This window comes from Crinia signifera, chromosome 1, assembly GCF_055691185.1.
Source record: "Crinia signifera chromosome 1, ASM5569118v1, whole genome shotgun sequence".
NCBI lineage: Eukaryota > Metazoa > Chordata > Amphibia > Anura > Myobatrachidae > Crinia > Crinia signifera.
The window spans coordinates 171673290-171692588 of NC_139217.1; the positions used below are offsets into that span (position 1 = coordinate 171673290).

General features: G+C 43.7%; 1 protein-coding gene and 1 pseudogene across 3 annotated transcripts in view; one reads left to right on the forward strand and one right to left on the reverse strand.

Annotated features, from left to right (window-relative positions):
* Positions 1-3110: 3110 nt before the first annotated feature.
* FRAS1 (Fraser extracellular matrix complex subunit 1) overlaps positions 3111-19299 on the forward strand; it is a 460024-nt gene continuing 443835 nt past the window's right edge. For all 3 annotated transcript variants that reach the window (XM_083177073.1, XM_083177084.1, XM_083177093.1), the window contains exon 1: positions 3111-3773. In XM_083177073.1, the coding sequence (XP_083033199.1) occupies positions 3668-3773 (106 nt within the window). In that variant the 5' untranslated portion in view covers positions 3111-3667. The remainder of the gene's footprint in view (positions 3774-19299) is intronic.
* LOC146045214 (U2 spliceosomal RNA) lies at positions 5900-6105 on the reverse strand (annotated as a pseudogene).

Sequence of the window (19299 nt, forward strand, 5' to 3'; positions counted from 1 at the left end):
CAGCTGATTGGCTGGTGCGTTATCTCTTCCATGTTATCTCCACTTTAACTCCAGTTTATCTCTTCTCCAGGCTTAATACATCTGCCCCAATGATACAGTGCAGCACTTAGCTCCTGCCACTGAGCACCAATCATCGGGTGACTACTGGATGCACCCCATAGTGATGCCACTGGTTATCATAGTTTAGATACACCTACAACACTGAACACTGACATCTACTGCTCCTCAATGTCAGTTATACATACATCTGGCACTGAAGGGCGGCAGTAATCAGTTTTCGTACTTTGGGTTATGATGTGATAGCCCATAACCACACTCTGGGGCAAATGCAGGACTTTTCGTCTTGTTACATTTTTTGTTTTGTTTTAAATCCGATATTACAAGGCCCCGCCCCTTCACAGAAAAATGCAGCTATCAGGGTGTCGACCTACTTGCTGTTTATCCAATGATCCACATCCAATACAATTGACATGGTTTCCGGCTTTTCCAATGCATTTGCTATGAATTCTGGCTTTGGGGCTAAAAAGACACAATTCAAATGGAGCTTTGTAATATCATGCTTGCTTTCTCTCTTCTGTCAAGGGGGATTTTCTGGGTACTGAGAAATCCCCCTGTGTGCACTAATGACACTCCCTGTCTGAGGTTTAGGCAATGTTGTCCCTGTGTCTCCTAAGGTAAAAATAAAAAATAAGTAAATGTTAATAAAAAAGGTTACCTAGGGTGCCCGTAGAACTTCTTCCGGCCCTATATGGGTGCTCTTGATATAAGACCAATCTGGTGTGCAGCATGGAGTCCTGTGTTCAATCATCAGTCTGCTTGCCAGTAGGTGAATAGCACCTATCTTCAATATGTAGGATATGTAACAAATGAGCTCAAAGGTGGGTACACACCTGGCCAACATGACAGCAGACCCTGTGCAGCTCTGGCTGATTAAGGTAAGTGTACATATCGATGGGCGAGTACTTGATTTGCCTGCTTAACTGTGATGTCAGCCCCCTTTACCAAGGGCCGGGAGGGCAGGATAGGCAATTATGGTATAATTTGACATGTATAATGTACAATTTAAATGCACAGTCTGGAACCTGAGGTAGTGGGCCCACCAGGGGTCCCCCCCCCCATGTTCTTTTGGGATAGCCTGACCCTGCTTCTTGTATATGCGTTATCTGGGAAATTTTCCATAGTTTTATATAATTTTACATACTACATACATAATCCATACATAAAAACAAAACAACCCTCCAAAGTTTCCCTTGACTTGTGTTAAACACACATAACTGAAATCCCTATTACTACAAGGTCAGTGGTAAAAATACATATTTCAAAAACCATTCTTTAGTACGTAATGCTGTGTACACACGGTACAATTTGGCATACGAGTTTGACTATATAGTCAAAATCGAATCGGGATCACATATACATCGTATGGAGATAGAACATGTTTTTAAGCTTTCTATCCCGATTCGATGCCGATGCGCACTCCCGTTCAGCTAAAATTGTAAAGCCAAGTAGACAGTGCAGCAATTATTATATAGTACAGATTGAATGTAGATAGCATGAATTGTATGTAAATAGCACGTTAGCAAAGATTGTAATGGTTAGCATTACTGCCTCACAGCGCTGAGGTCATGGGTTCGATTCCCACCATGGTGCTAACTGTGCAGAATTTGTATATTCTCCCCGTACTTACGTGGGTTTCCTCCGGGCTCTCTGGTTTCCTCCCAAAAAAAATACTGGTAGGTCAACCAAAAAAAAAAAAAATAACCCTAGAATGTCTGTGTGTGTGCGTACATGTGGTTGGGAAGGGATGCAGTTACAATCCCGGCGGTCGGGATCCCGGCGTTCAGAATCCCGACGCCGGAATCCCGACCGCCGAAATGCCGACACTTTCTCCCTCCGTGGTTGTCCACGACACCCCTGGAGGGAGAATAAATTAGTGTGCCGAGCGTAGCGAGGCACCGGGCCCGCTGCGTGGCGAACGCAGCGAGCCCGCAAGGGGGGGCGATCCACGTCCCCCCCTTGTCGGCATTTCGGCTGTCGGGATTCCGGCGTCGGGATTCTGAACGCCGGGATCCCGACCGCCGGGATTCAATACTGAATCCGTTGGGAATATAGATTGTAAGCTCCACTGGGGCAGGGACTGATGTGAATGTTCATCTATACTCTATAAAGCGCTGCGGAATATGTGTGCAGTACATAAGAAACTGTTAACAATACATAAATAGCCATGGAATCTTAAGTCGAATAGCAAAGGAATCTCACCGTGTGTACATACGATAACTCTGTTACTGTCAATATTTGCAAACAAACCAGCATTTCTGGCTGCAGTGACAGTCAGTGCATAGGATAATGGACCTGAGGAGCCCGCACACCTGTCTGCCCAATGCATCTGTCCTTTTTCCCCCCCACACCAATTTCCTAATCTCATGCACTGGGTCTCAGAGCTTTGATCTATGTTTCAGAGCCTACGCCAAGTCTGATTCTAAACTCAGCAGCATGAATAAGGGGATCAGGTTGCTCTCTTCCCCACGTGACTCTGTGGAATCTCAGCCAAAGCTGCTGCTTGTGTCCACTTACAATACGTGAGGGAGGGGAATGTCAGCAATGTACACACATACTACGTGCTGCCTGTGTACTGTATACATGCATGTGCAGAACACGCACAATTTATATAAATATATATATATATATATATATATATATATATATATATATATAGTGTGTGTGTGTGTGTGTGTGTGTGTATACATACACGTGTCTTGTAGTCTTGCAGTATAGCTTCTGCGATACGCTGTGATTGCACTCTGACAGCACAGGATGCCATTATCTTACCATCTGAATGACACTAATAAGAAGTACTGTGCCTTGTTCACTTTTGTCAGGTCTGCCTAGAATAAATGCCGTGCTCTACAACCTACTGTAATTCTCCTGCCCGGTAATAGGTGCTTGCACATCCCAGGGGGGGCTCACTGTACATTTGCCCTACAGGAGGACTCTCCTGTACCTCCTGCTGCTGACACTCACTCTGAGAGCATCTATAGCTCCAGGGCACGGCTCACTCTGCTGCTGCTGCTGCTAAGTCAGACACACGCCTCCTTATTAGAGGAGGGACAGCGCTGTCCCAGTCTCCTGAGGCAAGGAGTTTTATTTCTGGGGCAGCAGTCAGTAGTCCCTGGAGAGGGAGGGGAGAGGAGTGCAGCAGCAGTGCAGCCAGGAAAGTTGGGAGCTGGAGGAGGAGTCCCTCCCTGAGAGTCTGTGTGCTGCTTGGTCAGCGTGCTGTGCTGACACAGATATCAGGTCCACCTTGCACCAGCTCCTATCAGCCACCTGATCAGAGAAGAACTTTAAGACAGGGGAGCAGGGATTTCTCTAAGAACATCTGCTGTGCTGTCTACACTGTTATTAGTGGCTCCCGGAGACGTATTTGTACATAAGAGCTGGGCTAGTGTAGGTTCTGTACAGTGAGAATGCACTTTCCTGCACAGGAAGCTTCCAGGAGATTGCTGTGAATGAGCTAGCAGCAGCACCATCATCCCTGTGATACCATGGACAGAGACCCAGGGAACCTGTGACTTGCACAACCTAGTACCAGCCTGATTCTTCAACTGCAGGATGCCCTTATGGTCTCCAATAAGTGACCACAGCATTTGACCTTTGGATTAGTTTGATAATGCCTGCAGGATTACCTGTCTCTAGAATGGGTTACAGCAAGAGAGAATGTTACTATTTAGGAGTATTTTTGTTGGGTTTTGCAACATTCTATCTCCAATCAGAAGGTCAGTAACCCCCATACAACACATATGTCCTGTGAATTCATCTACAAGTAACACATAACTTTCTTTTAATGCAGGTGTGTACTTTCCTGACAGTGATAGCCTATTCCCAGGGCACTTTTGTTGTTGCATAGCCAGATCATGTTGTATTAGCTGATTATCTGCCTCACCAAGCAATTGATTCTGTTTATTTGGTTTTTTTTTTTATTTTAAATTTACTGCCATTTAGAAATCTGTTCATGTTACAGGTCAGTTAATATGATTTTGAAAGTTAACATAGTAATGTATTAACAACAAATATTGTACTTTTGAATTTAAGCAAATTATATTATCATAGAAAATTGCTTATAACATGGCACAAAAGCGTAATAACTTTGTATCATCATGCCAACTTCTCTATGTATAAGTATTCTGAGTGTTGTGAGTTGTGCTATAAACATTTATTAGTTGCCTTTTACTATAATCACGTCTGTAAACAGAATTGCTTCTTCAATAGCTTGCAGTGTCATTTGTAAGAAATATTGGTTGTGAAGTCACAAGAAAAATGTACCAGTATCTTTCACCTATAAACTATTGTTTGTGATCTGTAGGTATACTGCTGTGTAATGTGTAGGTCCTGTTGCTAATATATGTCATTGCTATTTGTGAACTTACTATCAGAGACAGGGATCTGGCTACACTTGGATTATTGTCAACATTTTTTTCTGTTAAAGTTTCACCCAGGTAATCATCAGAGTTGTTGTCAAAAAGCTGATTTAAACCCATCTTTATGATGTCACAAACATTAATTTATAACATGTACAGTATTTTATAAAACAACTTGATTTATTGCAAATTAAAAAGATAAGCACATGTGCAAAGGGATTGGCCCTATGTGTATGTTCTTAAAAACATACAATGTTAAAAAAGTTGGACAATAACAACTTTCATGCAGAAGGTTTAGCAGTACGAGTTCCAATGTAAAGGATGAGAAATAAGACAGTGTATTGTAATCTATAGGAAGGGGATAGGTACGAAATCCCAGCGGTCGAAATACCGACCGATGAAATACCGACAAGAGTTTGAAAAAACTCAGGAGCCCGAGGTGTGCTCCCCACCACCAGTGCTGTGCCTAAACACGTGCAAAGGAGGCCGTGCGATCGAATGGGTCCGTCTCCGAAGAGACAGGGCCCCGTTTTTCCCCTAACCCCTCTCAACCATAAGGCCGAAGAGGGGAAAATAGGGAACGGTGGGTCCTCTTCGCCGAAGCTTAGAGAGACCCTCATTCCTCAACCCCCGAAAGGGTTAGGACGGTGGGTCCTCCGCACCCCGTGGTTTGGAGAGACCCGCTGTGGACTTCCCTCCGCCTTGCGGCTCGGGGTCGTCCTCGGGGGGGCACGAAGCTCTCCCCAAAAGGCGAGAGCTTCGGCACATTGGGGAAATGGAAGGCCCGAAAGGGTCGACCACACTGCCCAAAAAAACGTGACAAACTACAAAAAAACAAGGAACGTGAAAAGTGACAAACGTGAGAAGGGGAAGAGAAATAAATAATAAAGGACCCTAGCCAGAAGGCCAGGGTGGGGGTGTGTAAAATTGTCCTACCCCATCCAAAAGGACGAGGTAAGGACGTGAAGCGCATACCTAGAGGGAAAGTGCGCAGTGCTAGTGCTTACTAGTGCATGGTGATTTTGGGATCACCCGTGCATGTTCGGCACCCCCGAGTTTCCCCGGGGGCACAGTGCAGCCTCGGACTCCAAGCAGCCAGCCAGTCAGCGTCCGACCAAGTGTTTCTCCGTCTCAACAGCAGGCACTTTCCAGCCCCTGGCATGGGAATGGGTACTCCACTGGGCTTTTCGAAAGACTCCCTTAGGGGCTGCACCCCCCTCGGAAGAGCAATCTACTCAGTCCCAGTGTTTCTCCGCTCCCAGGGTTAAGATACTAAGCTGAGCTTTTCGCTGTGCCCAGGCCGGAGGCTCTGTTTCCCCCGACCTGGACCAATCTACTCGGTCTCAGCTTTTCTCCGCTCCCTGGGAATGGATACTAGACTGAGCCTTTCGCTGTCTCATCCTTCGGGGGTTACGAACCCCGTCAAGAGAGTCAAACTACTAGGCCCAGTGTTTCTCCCCCCCTCTTACCAGTGGATTTACGGAAACAACACCTCCAACCAAAGGCAGAGGTGAAGATACTCAGTGAGACTTTTCACCACTCCCAGGCAAAAAAGAGGGGTCCCACACCCTCCGCCCATCAGAGCAGCTACTCAGTCCAACCTTTCTATATTCTCTGCCAGAGGCCAGTCCATACCCACTGATAAGAACAGATACTACACTTGATCTTAGCCAAAAGGCCGAGAAGCGGAAGCTTCAATGTATATCTGTAAGTCTTTACATTCGGAGCATCCCCAGAAGGCCCTGATTTCAGCTGGGCAAGTTAATGTTGAACTAGTTGGGTAAACATGATGAGATTAAGAGGGGCAGTGGACAAGAGGTGCAGTGGATCGCCACGCAGCGGGCTCGGTGCCTTGATACGCTCGGTACACTATTTTATTCTCACTCTATGGGTGTCGTGGACACCCATAGAGGGAGAAATTGCCGGCGTTGCGGCGGGATTTTGACTCCATCAGATAGGAAGATATAATGGAAATGTTTGTAGTGGGGCAATATTGTCTATATGATCACTCACAAGTATTAAACATTTGGGTACCGAGAGAACACGTGAGACTTAAAGTTTTCATTGAAATGTGTAAATGGTGATAAATATGCAGAATAACTTAGGGGAGGGGGGGGGGTGGTTTAAGAAAAAGTGCAAGGAATTTCATCAGTATTGTTAGAGGTAGATTTTCAAGGAAAGTTTGGAGGATATGAGAAAATCTTGCTATGGGATGGATAGAATTCCACAAAGTATGTACAGCCCATAAAAAGACTTGTAACATACACACTGGGAGATTTTGAGCTGAAAGCAGCTCAGTTTTGACTTCTGAGCTGCTTTCGGCTCAAAAGCCGGCCAGTGTGTACGGGGCAACGATGAGCGGTGAGCGCTGATGCGTGCTCCCACACCAATGCCGGCAGCCAACGCACATCTGCTGGTAAATTACCAGCAGATGAGCAAAGGGGTGGGCAGCTTTCCAAAGCATCCTGCTATGGAAAGTCGTCCACCCCCGGGAAAATCGCTAAAACGGGCAAAAATCACTCAGTGTGTATGCACAGAGCGATTTTCAGCCCAGTGATTTTCTCCATCATCAATGTCCATACACGCTGGGCAAAATTGCCCAGTGTATATTGACCTTAAATGGGAGCAGAGAATAATGTGGATGAGATGAGACGATCTTTGGCAGATGGGGGATAGATTGTGGTGGATTTTCTTATGGGCTGCAGCCTCCCAGCAAAATTCACCACCTCTGTGAGCTAGTTGTAGTCCGGGACTGTGACTGGCAGTGACTTTCTATTGGAAGTGCTAACTGTCAGTTATCCACACAACAAGCAGCCCCATGTTAAAGTAGTGTCTCCCCCTGGGACTGCCAGACCAGAAGGAAGCCACTTACTGCCTTACTGATAGCCCTACCCGGCTTTAGTGGACTGCAGCCAAAGCAGTCCATAGAAGCCTGTGCAGTCCTGCCACTAATCTTCAGAATGCGCCAATCCTAGCATGTGCTTGATTCATTGTGCAGTCCTGGGACCTGGCTTATCAGATTGGCTGTCTCTCCTCCTCTCAAAGCACAAATAGTGACTTCCCCCTCCAACCAGCTGGAGCTGCCGCTAGTTATGAGATATTTTCATATACTGTGAGTGTGTTGATATATGGTTTTGTTAATGGGTTGCACAGTATGTTAGTGTAAATGATTTTGGATTTGTTAAAGTACAGTCCTCTAATGGTGGGACTCAATAGGAGTAGCAGTAGCAGAACATGTTCTGCAAGGAAAAGAGCCCTGAATTAAAAATAGATTGTGAGGAAATTTTGGAGATTATTGGGCATATCTATCATAATCCACATTTTTAATGTGGATTAATTTTTTTTACCTAAATTTGTTAACAATCAATATTTTCATGCACATTTACTAATCTGGATACATACTTTACAATATATCCTGTAAAATCTGTGTATTTTCAACCAATCTGCATGACCATCATATAGTTTGTATTCCGAATCCCACGTTCACTACTGCCGTTCATTGAATTGTCCCATAAAATGTGCTGCACGTATCTTGGGTTGCGTTGTTGTCAATTGTTTACTTAGTTTAACCCTTTGAGTGCCAACACCTCTGTGAGAGATGTCCAAAATATCTGCTAAAAAGGCCATCATGACATTTTTTATATAAAATCAAATAAAAAATGTTATGTAACAAAGATTATATTTCCTATATAAGGTAAACGTTCCAGGTCATTATGATGAATAGAAATTTTTGCTTGGAAAATTTCACACCTATTTTGACAAATTGACTTGGCACTCAAAGGGTTAAGGAGGGTATTTATCAAAACATGGAAAGAGTTAAAGTTAAGAGATATAAATCACTAACCAATCAGCTTGGTTTTACAGGCAGAGTGTGAAAAATGACAGTATACAGTGGCGGCTCTTACCTTATTGGGGAGGGGGCTGCCTCTGGCTGCACAGGGGGTACCGCGATTCAGGTATCCCCCTCCCCCTGTCAACGCTGCTGCTACTTCCTCTCCTCCCGGCGCCTGTGCTGTGAGGACAGGCGCCGGGACTGGTGCATGCGCAGTACAAACATGTGTACTGCGCATGTGGCCAGCTTCTATGGGCTGGTTGGGCAACAGCCCATAGAAGCAATCTTGGTCCCCACGCCTGTACAATATAAGTTACAGGCACCGGGACCAACACGTGCACAGTACTGATATAGGTACTGCGCATGCACAATCAATGTTTTTGCGTGACAGCCCGCAAAAAGGCGCCCCGGAGGGAGGGAACACCTCCCAATGGGACTGCCTTTGTGACTGGCAGGTCAGACTTCCAATTGGAAGCCAGTGCAGTCTCACGCTGGGGGCAGGGGGTACTAGTACTACTAGTTCCCATCAGCTGTAGGGACCCCGCCACTGATCTAACATACACTGCAGGGACCCCCTGCCCCCAGCGCGATCATTCCCTTCCTGCGCTGCCCAAGTTGGGGGGAAGTCAATAGTGGTCCGCTCATTAGATATGCACAGAACGGACCACTATTGGCTGGGTCCTAAATACCTTTCCAAGAAAATGTTGGGTCCTAAATACCGTTTTAGACCCGATTTTGGTTCCAAAATACCGGGTCTGAAACGGGTAGGACCCTCCATTTTAACCGTTTTGCAAAAACTGCTTTTTTAAAACGGTAAACTGGTTCTGCACCTTTCAGACCGCACAGATTACCGTTTTTAAACAGTAAAAAATCGGCAAAATACCAGTCTGAAAGGGGCATGACAGTATATGATTGGTTAGTGCTTTTATTTCCCTCCACTCTGTGACTTTGATAACTATGCCCCTAAAACTGCTCCTTGTATAGTGTGACTCATTTACAAAAATAATTACTCGCAAGCAAATTTACAATTGATCAAATGATTTAAGTGCTGAGTCTAGGGTAGATAAAAATCCAGATAGTACAATCACACAATTTGCATTATTGATCAAGACTTTTACACAAGTAATAATAATAGCTGAAATTGGAGATGCCAGGAACTTATATGTTGCAGTCAGCTATGGTTCAGGCAGAAATAGGAAAACCTTGTATATGGCATAAGAAAAAGGTGAAATCTGACTAAATATATTTTGTCAGCTGTTACAAGATCCTAAGGAAAGAATTTATCAAAGCATGGATAGACGTAAAGTGGATATAAAGCACTAACCAACTAGCTTCGAACTCTCCTTTTACAGGTTGTGTTTGAAAAATTACAGTTAGGAGCTGATTGGTGAGGGTTTATTTCTATGAACTTTTTCCCTCTCCATTTTAAGTCTCCCACTTAATATCAGATTTCATTGCAACTCCTTAATATAGTCAAGCTGGTCCTGAAGAAAATTGTACAAATCACAATGTTACATTAATATGACAGACGCTATAAATCTGCAAAATGAACATGGTTGAGTTAATGTCTCCTCACCTGAAGAAAATCTGTGTATCTATTCCCATGGTCGCTCTCTGGTATTCTATATTTATACATAACGCGGAGGATGAATTGACAGACTATAGTGAACGTGGGTGGATGTTTTCACAGTCTTACAATTTATATTTCATCCTCACCAAACTCGTACCACAATTTCACGTTCAGAGGTCAAATCATGTCAGCAGGCCTGTCTATGTAAACTGTACTACTTGATTTGAGTAGAATTGACACTATTGTTTCTTTAATAATGGGAAGTGAACAACATTTGTGTTTAAAACCTATTATATCCTTGTTCCTATGACCCATGTGGTGTGTATATGTTAAAAAGGCCAGGTTAAGACCATTGATTTTCTGTGTGAGGCAAGAATAGGTTGAGCTTGAACAATGACAGGTTAATGTGCATGTCTAGTAATGGCAAAACCTGCTGTCAAATCATATAATTTACTTCCTCTAATGATCATTTTTAACTGATAAATTATTTATTGTTGTTTAGTACTATGCATTATAAATATGGCATACACTCAAACGCTATTAATAAAAAGGCAGTGCAATTGGTAGTTCTAATTAATCAGTGATTCTGTACCTAAAAACAGGAAAAGTTTTGCTTTGGCTCCTTAAAACATGGGGTTGAAATATACAAACACCAGGTTGTGGAACCAATAGTGCATCTCATGTGTTATAACAGGTTGCCAACCTTCTCGCATTGAGCGGGAGGCACATTTTTAGCTGAGCCTTCAGCTGCCCTTAGGGATGGCCATCCCGGGCCATTTTTTCAATTTTGTGATTCCTAGGATCCCGGGATTGCTTTACTGAATATTTTTCTAACATAAAAATGAGTTACTACAGTCACTCTAGTGCAGTGTCACTCACACTTGCAGCAGGGCTTCAGTGCTCCATCCATGCTCCCCGTCTGCTGCTCTGTGGCAAATTCAGTGGTAGCATGGCTCTGTAGTGGTAGCTCTGTGGTGGCACCACTGTCCTTCAGCCAGCTTGGCAGACCTTTCTCCCCCTAGCCCAGTTGGCAGCCTGGCAGCCCCTCAGGGAGGCCCTCTCAGCAGCCCAGTAGTCCCTCAGGGAGGACGTCTAGACAGCCCCTCAGGAGGCCCTCTTAGCAACTCCTCCTCCTCCTCTTGGCCCGCTTAGTTCCACATGCCACAAGACCACCCCACGTGTCCTCCTCCATGCTTAAAATGGCGGGTGGAGGATGCTGAAGGGGCAAACTGGCGAGGGGCCACACAAAGGCAGACCTGCAAACCTGCACTGTGTAATCCCAAAATCCTGGGATTGGGGCATCCAATCCTGGGATTCAAATCCTGCTGATTTTGGCCGCAAATACCGGGATCCCAGCAATCCCGGGATTGGCCACCTAGGGGCCCTGCTAACCTTGCTCTTCCTCATGGTTTTTTTCATGTTTTTTCATCACAAGTCCAGAAATGCCAGGGGACAGGGCATGACAAGTAATGTCATATTACTTAAAATCCAATCAACGTGGGGTTATGGGTGGTAGAGGCTGTTCTGCACTACACACAGTGGAAAGAGGCAGTCAGATTGAAGTGATCCCCTGCAATCCCCTGAAATTAGTTTTCACACTTCGGCAAGTATGTGTTGTGAGGATTTGTCTCTGTGTGTGTGTGTGTGTGTGTGTGTGTGTGTGTGTGCTATTTTTTGTGACTGAGAGAAAATGACAAATCAGTAATAAAAGTGTTTGTTATTGGGCTATGAAAAAGGAAAACCAAATTAAAATACATTCTAAATACTAGAAAAGGGACTTAACCAGTTCACTGCAAAACGGTATGGTTAAAATAGTAAAAGTTATATTATGTTATAATGAATATTTATGTTGCCAGCATTTTTTAGTTCACATGATCATATATAGGAATGTTCCTAGATTCTTGTGGATATGGTTATGGAAATGTTTTTTTTTCTTACCTTAATTCCTTTAATAAGTACTAAGTACCTAATACTAAGTGGAATACCACAGGGTTTAGTGCTTGGGCCTCTTTTACTTAACATATCCATTAACGATATAGGGGTGGGATTACTCAGCTAAATTTCCATCTTTGCTGATGACACAAAACTGAGCAGAGTGATTAGAACAGACAAGAATGTCTCCACACTTTAGAGCGATCTAAATAAACTAGATGAGTGGGCAAAACATTGGAAAATGAGGTTCAGTGTTCACAAATGTAAGGTTATGCATCTTGGGAGACATAACCAGTGTGCTAGCTATAATCTAAGTGGGGTGGCATGAGGTAAATCAGAACTGGAAAAGGATCTAGGAGTCCAAATTGACAACAAACTGGGGTGCAGTGATGTAGGTGGTGAGTTTCTCCATACCTACCCGCTAAAAAATTCTGTCATGAAACGAAATGAAGCAAAAATGCTTAAGAACTTTTCCAGAGTTGTGCCATCAACCATATGGTAGCACTTAGAATCTGACCGCAAAGCTTTGAATGGTAATCCCAAAACAGAAGAAAATGGACTATTAACAATAGGAACCTCCACTACCCTAATAATCCCATCCACAATCTTGTCCCCAAACAGTGCTATCTTGGTAAAGGACCGACCACGCATAAATGAAGTAACCCAGACTTCAACACTATGTTTACTCTAGTAGGACTAGAAATCACTCGTAACATTTTATATAGATTTTCTTTTACCATCATTGATGTGGACATATTAGGAGCCCATTCTCGCATGACAGACTGTGGGCGGGATGTACTAAGAAGAAAATGCGGTAAACCCCAGTTTAACCGCATTTTCAAATGTACTAATACCTGGCCCTGCATCATCGTCAATACCCTAGGTGTCTATAGTACCCTACAGAAGCCTATGGGCTTATATCGCTGCCCGAAGCCCACCGTCCACTGTCAGGGGTCTGAGGTGACAAACGGGATTCAAGTAAAGACTGTGTGATTTCTTTTTTATTCTTTTATATAACTGGATATTTAAACTTTGTTTGAATATCAGACAAAGACATGCACGTGCCATCAGCCAAAATGTCTAACACAAAGCGCACACCATTGCAAACCCAAGGTAAACAGTGCATAGGGATTTAAGGGTTTAAGGGGGAGGGAAGTGAGAGAAGGTTGGAGGTGAGAGAAGGTTGGTGCAGTAATTCTGGATCTGACAAGTAAAACTAAGCACTGAGTGTGAGTTAATCAAGGGAGGTATACATTTTGGAGATAGATGCAGTGGCTCAATGCAGTTTCTAGAGCAAGTGTAGAGGTAGGGGCAAACCAGGCCACAGCCTGACTTAAGGGAGAGGCATAGTGATGTCGTAGACCTCTGTAAATAAATTTTTAAAAAAAAAACGTTTCTAGGTACCTTGTTCCTCCACACAAATACTGATGGGCTAATATGGAGTCTGGAATCTTAATTGGCAATGTTCAAAATTAATATAAAAGGCGCAAGAGTATCTTAATTTTTATAACCACTACATGACTCAACCAGATGTTGAGTGACTGCCACCTGTACAGGTCCACCTTTATGGTTTAAATTAGCAGGGGTTAATTTTTACTTAAAAGACTGTTAGTGACTACTAAGAAAGATGCCAAGGTGTCATATCTTATTGGACCTCCAGGCAAATTTATAGACACATAGAAGAGAAAGGCTGGTAGGAGACATATGATGGGGGTAAGGCCTCCGTTTTAGTATAGTTTATTTCATAACCCAACAAAGTCCCACAATCCATGAGTATTTTAAACAAACTTGGCAGGAGGTCATTATCATTGGCAAACAATGATATTTTGTAACAGACATGCTGATTGCTATGCCCTTGGCATCATGTGAAAGCAAATTTGTGCCATAAGAGATGCAAAAATGTTAGGGCAAAAATGAAAACTTACAGAGGGCATCCTTGTCTAGTGACAATCGAAGGCAAGTCCATTCACAGAGATTCTAGACAATGGTGTATAAGGAAAAATATTTTTAGTTTTCATTTCTTTTGTGTACAACTCTGTACCTGAAAGCAAAATCATTGGGGTATATTCAATGATTTTTTGCGAGCTGTGATAGTGAGCAGTGCTGACTGCTCTTTGTCACTGCTTGCATGGTCAGTATTCAACTGACCCCCTGCATACACCGTTTCCCTGTCGCTAGGTTTTTGTCGCAACGGGGAAACAGCGTGTGCGGCCTCAAAAACAGCGAGGCCCGCGGCTAAATGCAGTGGGCTCCCTGCATTAGCTGCGAGCCTCGCAGTTTGGGGAATACTTGTCGTCATCTAACAGCGAGGATTCCCCCAGAACAAAGATTAGGGTGAGCGGCTGATGCTGGGGTTAAACGTCAAGGGTCGCTTCTTTTCGTCGATCCCCGCCGTTTAACCCCCTCACCGGCCACATTGAATACGGGCCCTTATATTTGCATTACAAAAACAATTGTTTAATTTAAAATAAATAAATAATGTACTTAACAGTGAGAAACGCTTGGCTTAGGGGTGCCATGAAAACAATTCTGATACTCTGGGATGCCCTGATTCAAAAAGATTGGGAGCCACTGATGTATATAGTATAATTCATGAGGGAGGACTATCTTTTTCTGCAGGCTACAATTGTGTTGTAGTTACTAATTGGGAGCACCACCTCTTATTGATCTGCTGTAACTTGATAAATGTATCATGCCCAATATTGTAGGAGCACAGTATTATTATCTGAGTATATTCCTTGCCATGTTTTAAATACCAGTGCGTTGCTGTTGATTGTCCCCTGTATTTCCTAGCCTGCACATTCTATTTTTTTTTCGATATAGAGAAAATGGGAAAGCGTTTTAAAAACCATTCGATTTTGATTCAGGTTTTCGATTCGATTTTGCTTATAAAATCAAAATTGAATCAGAATCAAATGGTTTTTAAGGCGCTATCATTCCGCATTCAATTCGATGCCCACTCCCGTTTTCTCTATATCCAAACCGAAAAATAGACTGTGCAGACAAGGAAGTATCAAATTCGATCCAATAAATAGAATGTGTACACTGCCTCGAATGCACATCGAAATTGATATTGAATGCAAAAGTGCAGATCAAATGTGAAATCAAATGGAAAGCAAAGGCCAAATTGAAAGGGGGTGGAATTGGGAAAATCTAAAGCAAATTGAATTGAAAGTAAATCGATGCGTGTGTACACACCTTAAAGGCCCCCATACATTAGGCTGACTTGTCCTTAGGACAAGTCGGACCCAATTCTCCTGTGAGCCGCCCGGCAGCTCCCCGGGAGGCTCACATACAATTTGGCACTTGATGAGCCAGTTTTTACATGTGATAAATCGCTTGCGATTTATCACATGTAGAACAAATGGGGAGCTGCAGGGCGTTGAGGAGCAGTGGGGGTGGGCGGCGTCAGTAGTGGGGGCGGGCGGAGGCAGTAGTGGGGGCAGGCGGCGGCAGTAGTGGGGGCGGGCGGCGTCAGTAGTGGGGGCGGCGGCAGTAGTGGGGGCGGGCGGCGGCAAACAAATGTGTTCCCGGCGGGTGCCGGGTGCGGCGAGTGATGCTGACCTGGCCGGGCAGCTGTGATTAGAAATAGCAGCGCTGACGCTGCGGGACGGGACGCACAGTGGCGGCTATTAGATTTTCAAAATTCCTGTCAAATGACCGGCCGTTCTGTGATTGGCTGAGAGAGCTCTCAGCCAATCACAGAACGGCCGGTCATTTGACAGGGATTTTAAAAATCTAATAGCCGCCACTGTGCGTCCCGTCCCGTCCCGCAGCGGCAGCGCTGCTATTTCTGATCACAGCTGCCCGGCCAGGTCAGTGTGTCTGCCCGCCGTGCTCCCCCGCCCCCCGGTGTCTGCATGCATATGCCTGACAGGTGGGCAGGCATATGCATAGCATACAGGGAGGTCGGATGATCTTATGTGCTGACCGTCCGACCTCCCTGATCCGGTCCGATGCGCACGGGACCGCGCATCGGATCGGATCATACATCACACACCTGCGATTTTGGGGCGATTTCATCCGGTTATCGGCCCAAAGTGCCGAAATCGGATGAAATCGTCCCAAAATCGTATAGTGTATGGGGGCCTTTAGTCCATGTGGATGATAAACGAAGCAAAAGTTGGAAAACAATTCAAATTAGAAAAAAAACTTGTCAACCTTTAGTACAATAAGACTCTCCACTAGCCTCCAAACTTTCAAACGTTCCCTGAAAACTCTCTTATTCAGGCAAGCCTATAATCATATTTAAGTTACACACGCATAATCCTCTGAGGCACTTATGTATTATATAGCTTCCCTTCTGGACCTACAAGCTATGCTATTACTGGTGCCTGTCCTTGTGTTTCCCTCCTATATCCCTATAGATTGTAAGCTTGCAGCAGGGCCCTCCTACCTCCAAGTCTGTCTGTTGTTACCCAGTTTGTTTTATCTCTGTTTACAATTGTAAAGCGCAACGGAATTTGCTGCGCTATATAAGAAACTGTAAATAAATAATAATAAATAGTACATGTCAACCTTAAGCTGCCCATACACGCTGCGATCCCGGCGTGCGTTCCGGGCTTAAATAGCATCCATCACATCGCATTGCATGCCTTGTGCATGCAATGCGATGCGATGTGATGAAAAGCAAGTACATACTTTTTGTACTGTGCGATGAGGTGCCGCGGGAGCACACCTCAAAGCACACATCGCACCGCCGTGAATCGCAGCGTGTATGGGCGGCATTAGACACATTCAACCTTTTGACCGTATAGGGTGGAGCTACTGTTCTGACTCTCTGGACCCAAATGTGTCATGTGATAAGGTGTTAGGAGGTTGGTATTGAAGTGGCACCTCAGCTTTATTATACAGTATATCTGCATGAACGCACATTGATTATACAACGAGATTACAAGGACAGTGAAAAGGGGGCATACAGTACTGTGAGATGTGATAGACGGAACACTGCAGATGTGCATGGACTGAGCCTCATAAACTGCCCTTCTAATAATAATTACAAAATATAAGTTCAATTAAAATAAATGAAAATGTGTGCACAGTTGTCCAAACTTCTGATTTGTTACTGAATCTTTACAATGTGAGCTCGGAATAAATTTAAGCAAGCTTTTGCATGTGCCAGTCTGTAAGAAGGGTGCCACCTGTCGTGTAGCACTCCTAAATGCTGGAGCCGGCCAGGAATGCATCCTGGAGATGCTTTTTTTTTAAGAGCACCATCCCACACCAAAATCTATTTACTGTGCTTTGTAAGCTCCTCCACACAGAGCAGGGATTAATGTAGCTGCATATTCGTCACTGCCAAGGCCTGCAGCTCTTTAAGCATGCTGTTTGCTTAACTGAGATTTCCATCCCCCCAGAGAAGAAAAGGGGGGAGGGGATGTATAAGGTCAGCTTGGAGATTGTGCAAGTTTTTAGTTTCCCACCTTATTAGCTAGGCAGCTTTTGCTAGTAGTTTGTTTTGCCTGTGAATTGAAGGTAGATTAGGAAAGTGATTAGACCGGAATTCCAGAGCCTGATAATATTTCATTCCCCTAGTTCATTGTTTGGCTTTACAGACCTGACATGACAAGGTTAATATGGGATATAGTTAACATTTTAATACCAGTTTTGGATCTAAGATAAAAATGTGATTGTTCTGTAGATTAGATTCTACAAAAAGAAACATTTACCCTTTCATGTCTGTGAACAATACATTTGTAATCATTGAATATCTATGCTCACCAGTTCTAAAGTTCTTTTGCACATTGGCACTTTTTATCCATAAATAAAAGTAAAAAAGGAATTTCTAAAAGCAACAATTCACATTAACCTTATTTATTGCTAGCATTTCCCTTCTTCCCGCAGTGCTCGCCTGTATTAGGTAATGGGCACTACCTCCTCTAACGCTGTGTTTGTGTCACATTAAACAAGAACTTATCTTAAAATAATGACACAGAGACAGAAAATTGTTGGAAAAGGTCAGCATATTTTATTTATTCAATTACAAGGCAATGAACCGTCTAGTGGCAGGGAAAGGTTTCAGCACTAGCTTAGACATTGCAGCCTAAAGCAACAACATACATTCATTATGGCTAGTGACCACTTAGATGCCTTTGTAAACAGCATAGAGCAGGCCCAGCCAACCTGTTGCAATCCAGCTGTTGGAAAATGACACATCCCAGCATGCCTTGCCACAGTTTTAGCATTACCTAAGGGAAGAGCATACTGGTACCTGTAGTTTCACAACAGCTGGAGAGGTACAGGTTGGCCAGGACTGGTGTAGGGCATGGGAATTCAACTTGCAGCCCCTCAGCTTTTGTGGAACTACACATCCCAGCATGCCCTAAGACATATGCCAGCATGCCACAGTTTTTCTATTAGAGCTACTAGAATTGTGTAAGTGCATGCTGGAATAGGAAACTCACCTGGAAGGGTGGTTTTGCTCCCGCTGCACCACTCACAGGGGGCAAGTGCAAAAAAGCCCCTTGTAGGATCACCTTGCTTGCTGCACTCACCACGGGTTCTATTCTCCGTCTATGGGAGTGTGGACCCCCGCAAGGGAGAATAGCCACTGTTGGGCAGTCAAACAATTGGAATTTCAATGTCTGATGACTAACTGTCGTCTTTCAGAATTTGGACTTCTCTTCAGTGGCATCCCTGGTCTCAAGGATGCATTATGCAGGTGTATCAGTGACGTCACCGGTGTACCCACGCAATGCATTCTTGGGATCAGGGATGCCACTGAAGAGCAATACGAAGGCCGCCGTGGAGGCCAGGGGACACTGTGGACATCAGTGTGTATGAAAAAAAAAACCATTCCTAAATCCGCAATAATCCCTTATCGAAAATGCTTGTGGTCCCGAGGATTTTGAGTAAGGGATACTCAACCTGTATTTAGAAAAGCTGGAAATATACAGAAGGGATGATAAGTAAATTTTACCTGAAAATAAAAATATATCATTCAAATTGGTATTGGTTTATAGATATCATCATATTTCTTCAAGATTTTTTATTATTTCACTAATTGCTTTGAATATGTAAATCAAATTAATTTGTAACACTTTTGCTCACCAAGCCTCTTCTAAATCCATATTTTAGTTTAACATCATTCCTTACATGAAGTTAAAGATTATGACTTGATAAAATTATTTATTGAGTTGATTATGTTTTAAATGATTTAACTACTCTCTAAATTCAGGGAACTAAATATTCAGGGAACTAAATAAACAGTCATAAATATAGTAATATACTGTACAAGAAGCTGTAGCAAACCTATTAGCTTTAACAATACACTTTTTTAATAAATTGTTACCAACCGTGGATGTAGTCATATTCCTAACAACACGGTTTCCAAACAGCTTGCAATCAAAAACATTTCTGGCATCAGGCTGCCACCTGTAGATGGACATTTTTCCCTATAACGCATTGCAGCCACAGTCAAAAAACAATAAAATATTAACCTCAAAAATCTAATCCCACTTAGCACCCCTTAGGGGTACCCCTTAGGCACCCCTTAGCAACATCCCACCTGAAATAGAACTCCCATCTTAGTAAATTTCACCCATACACTG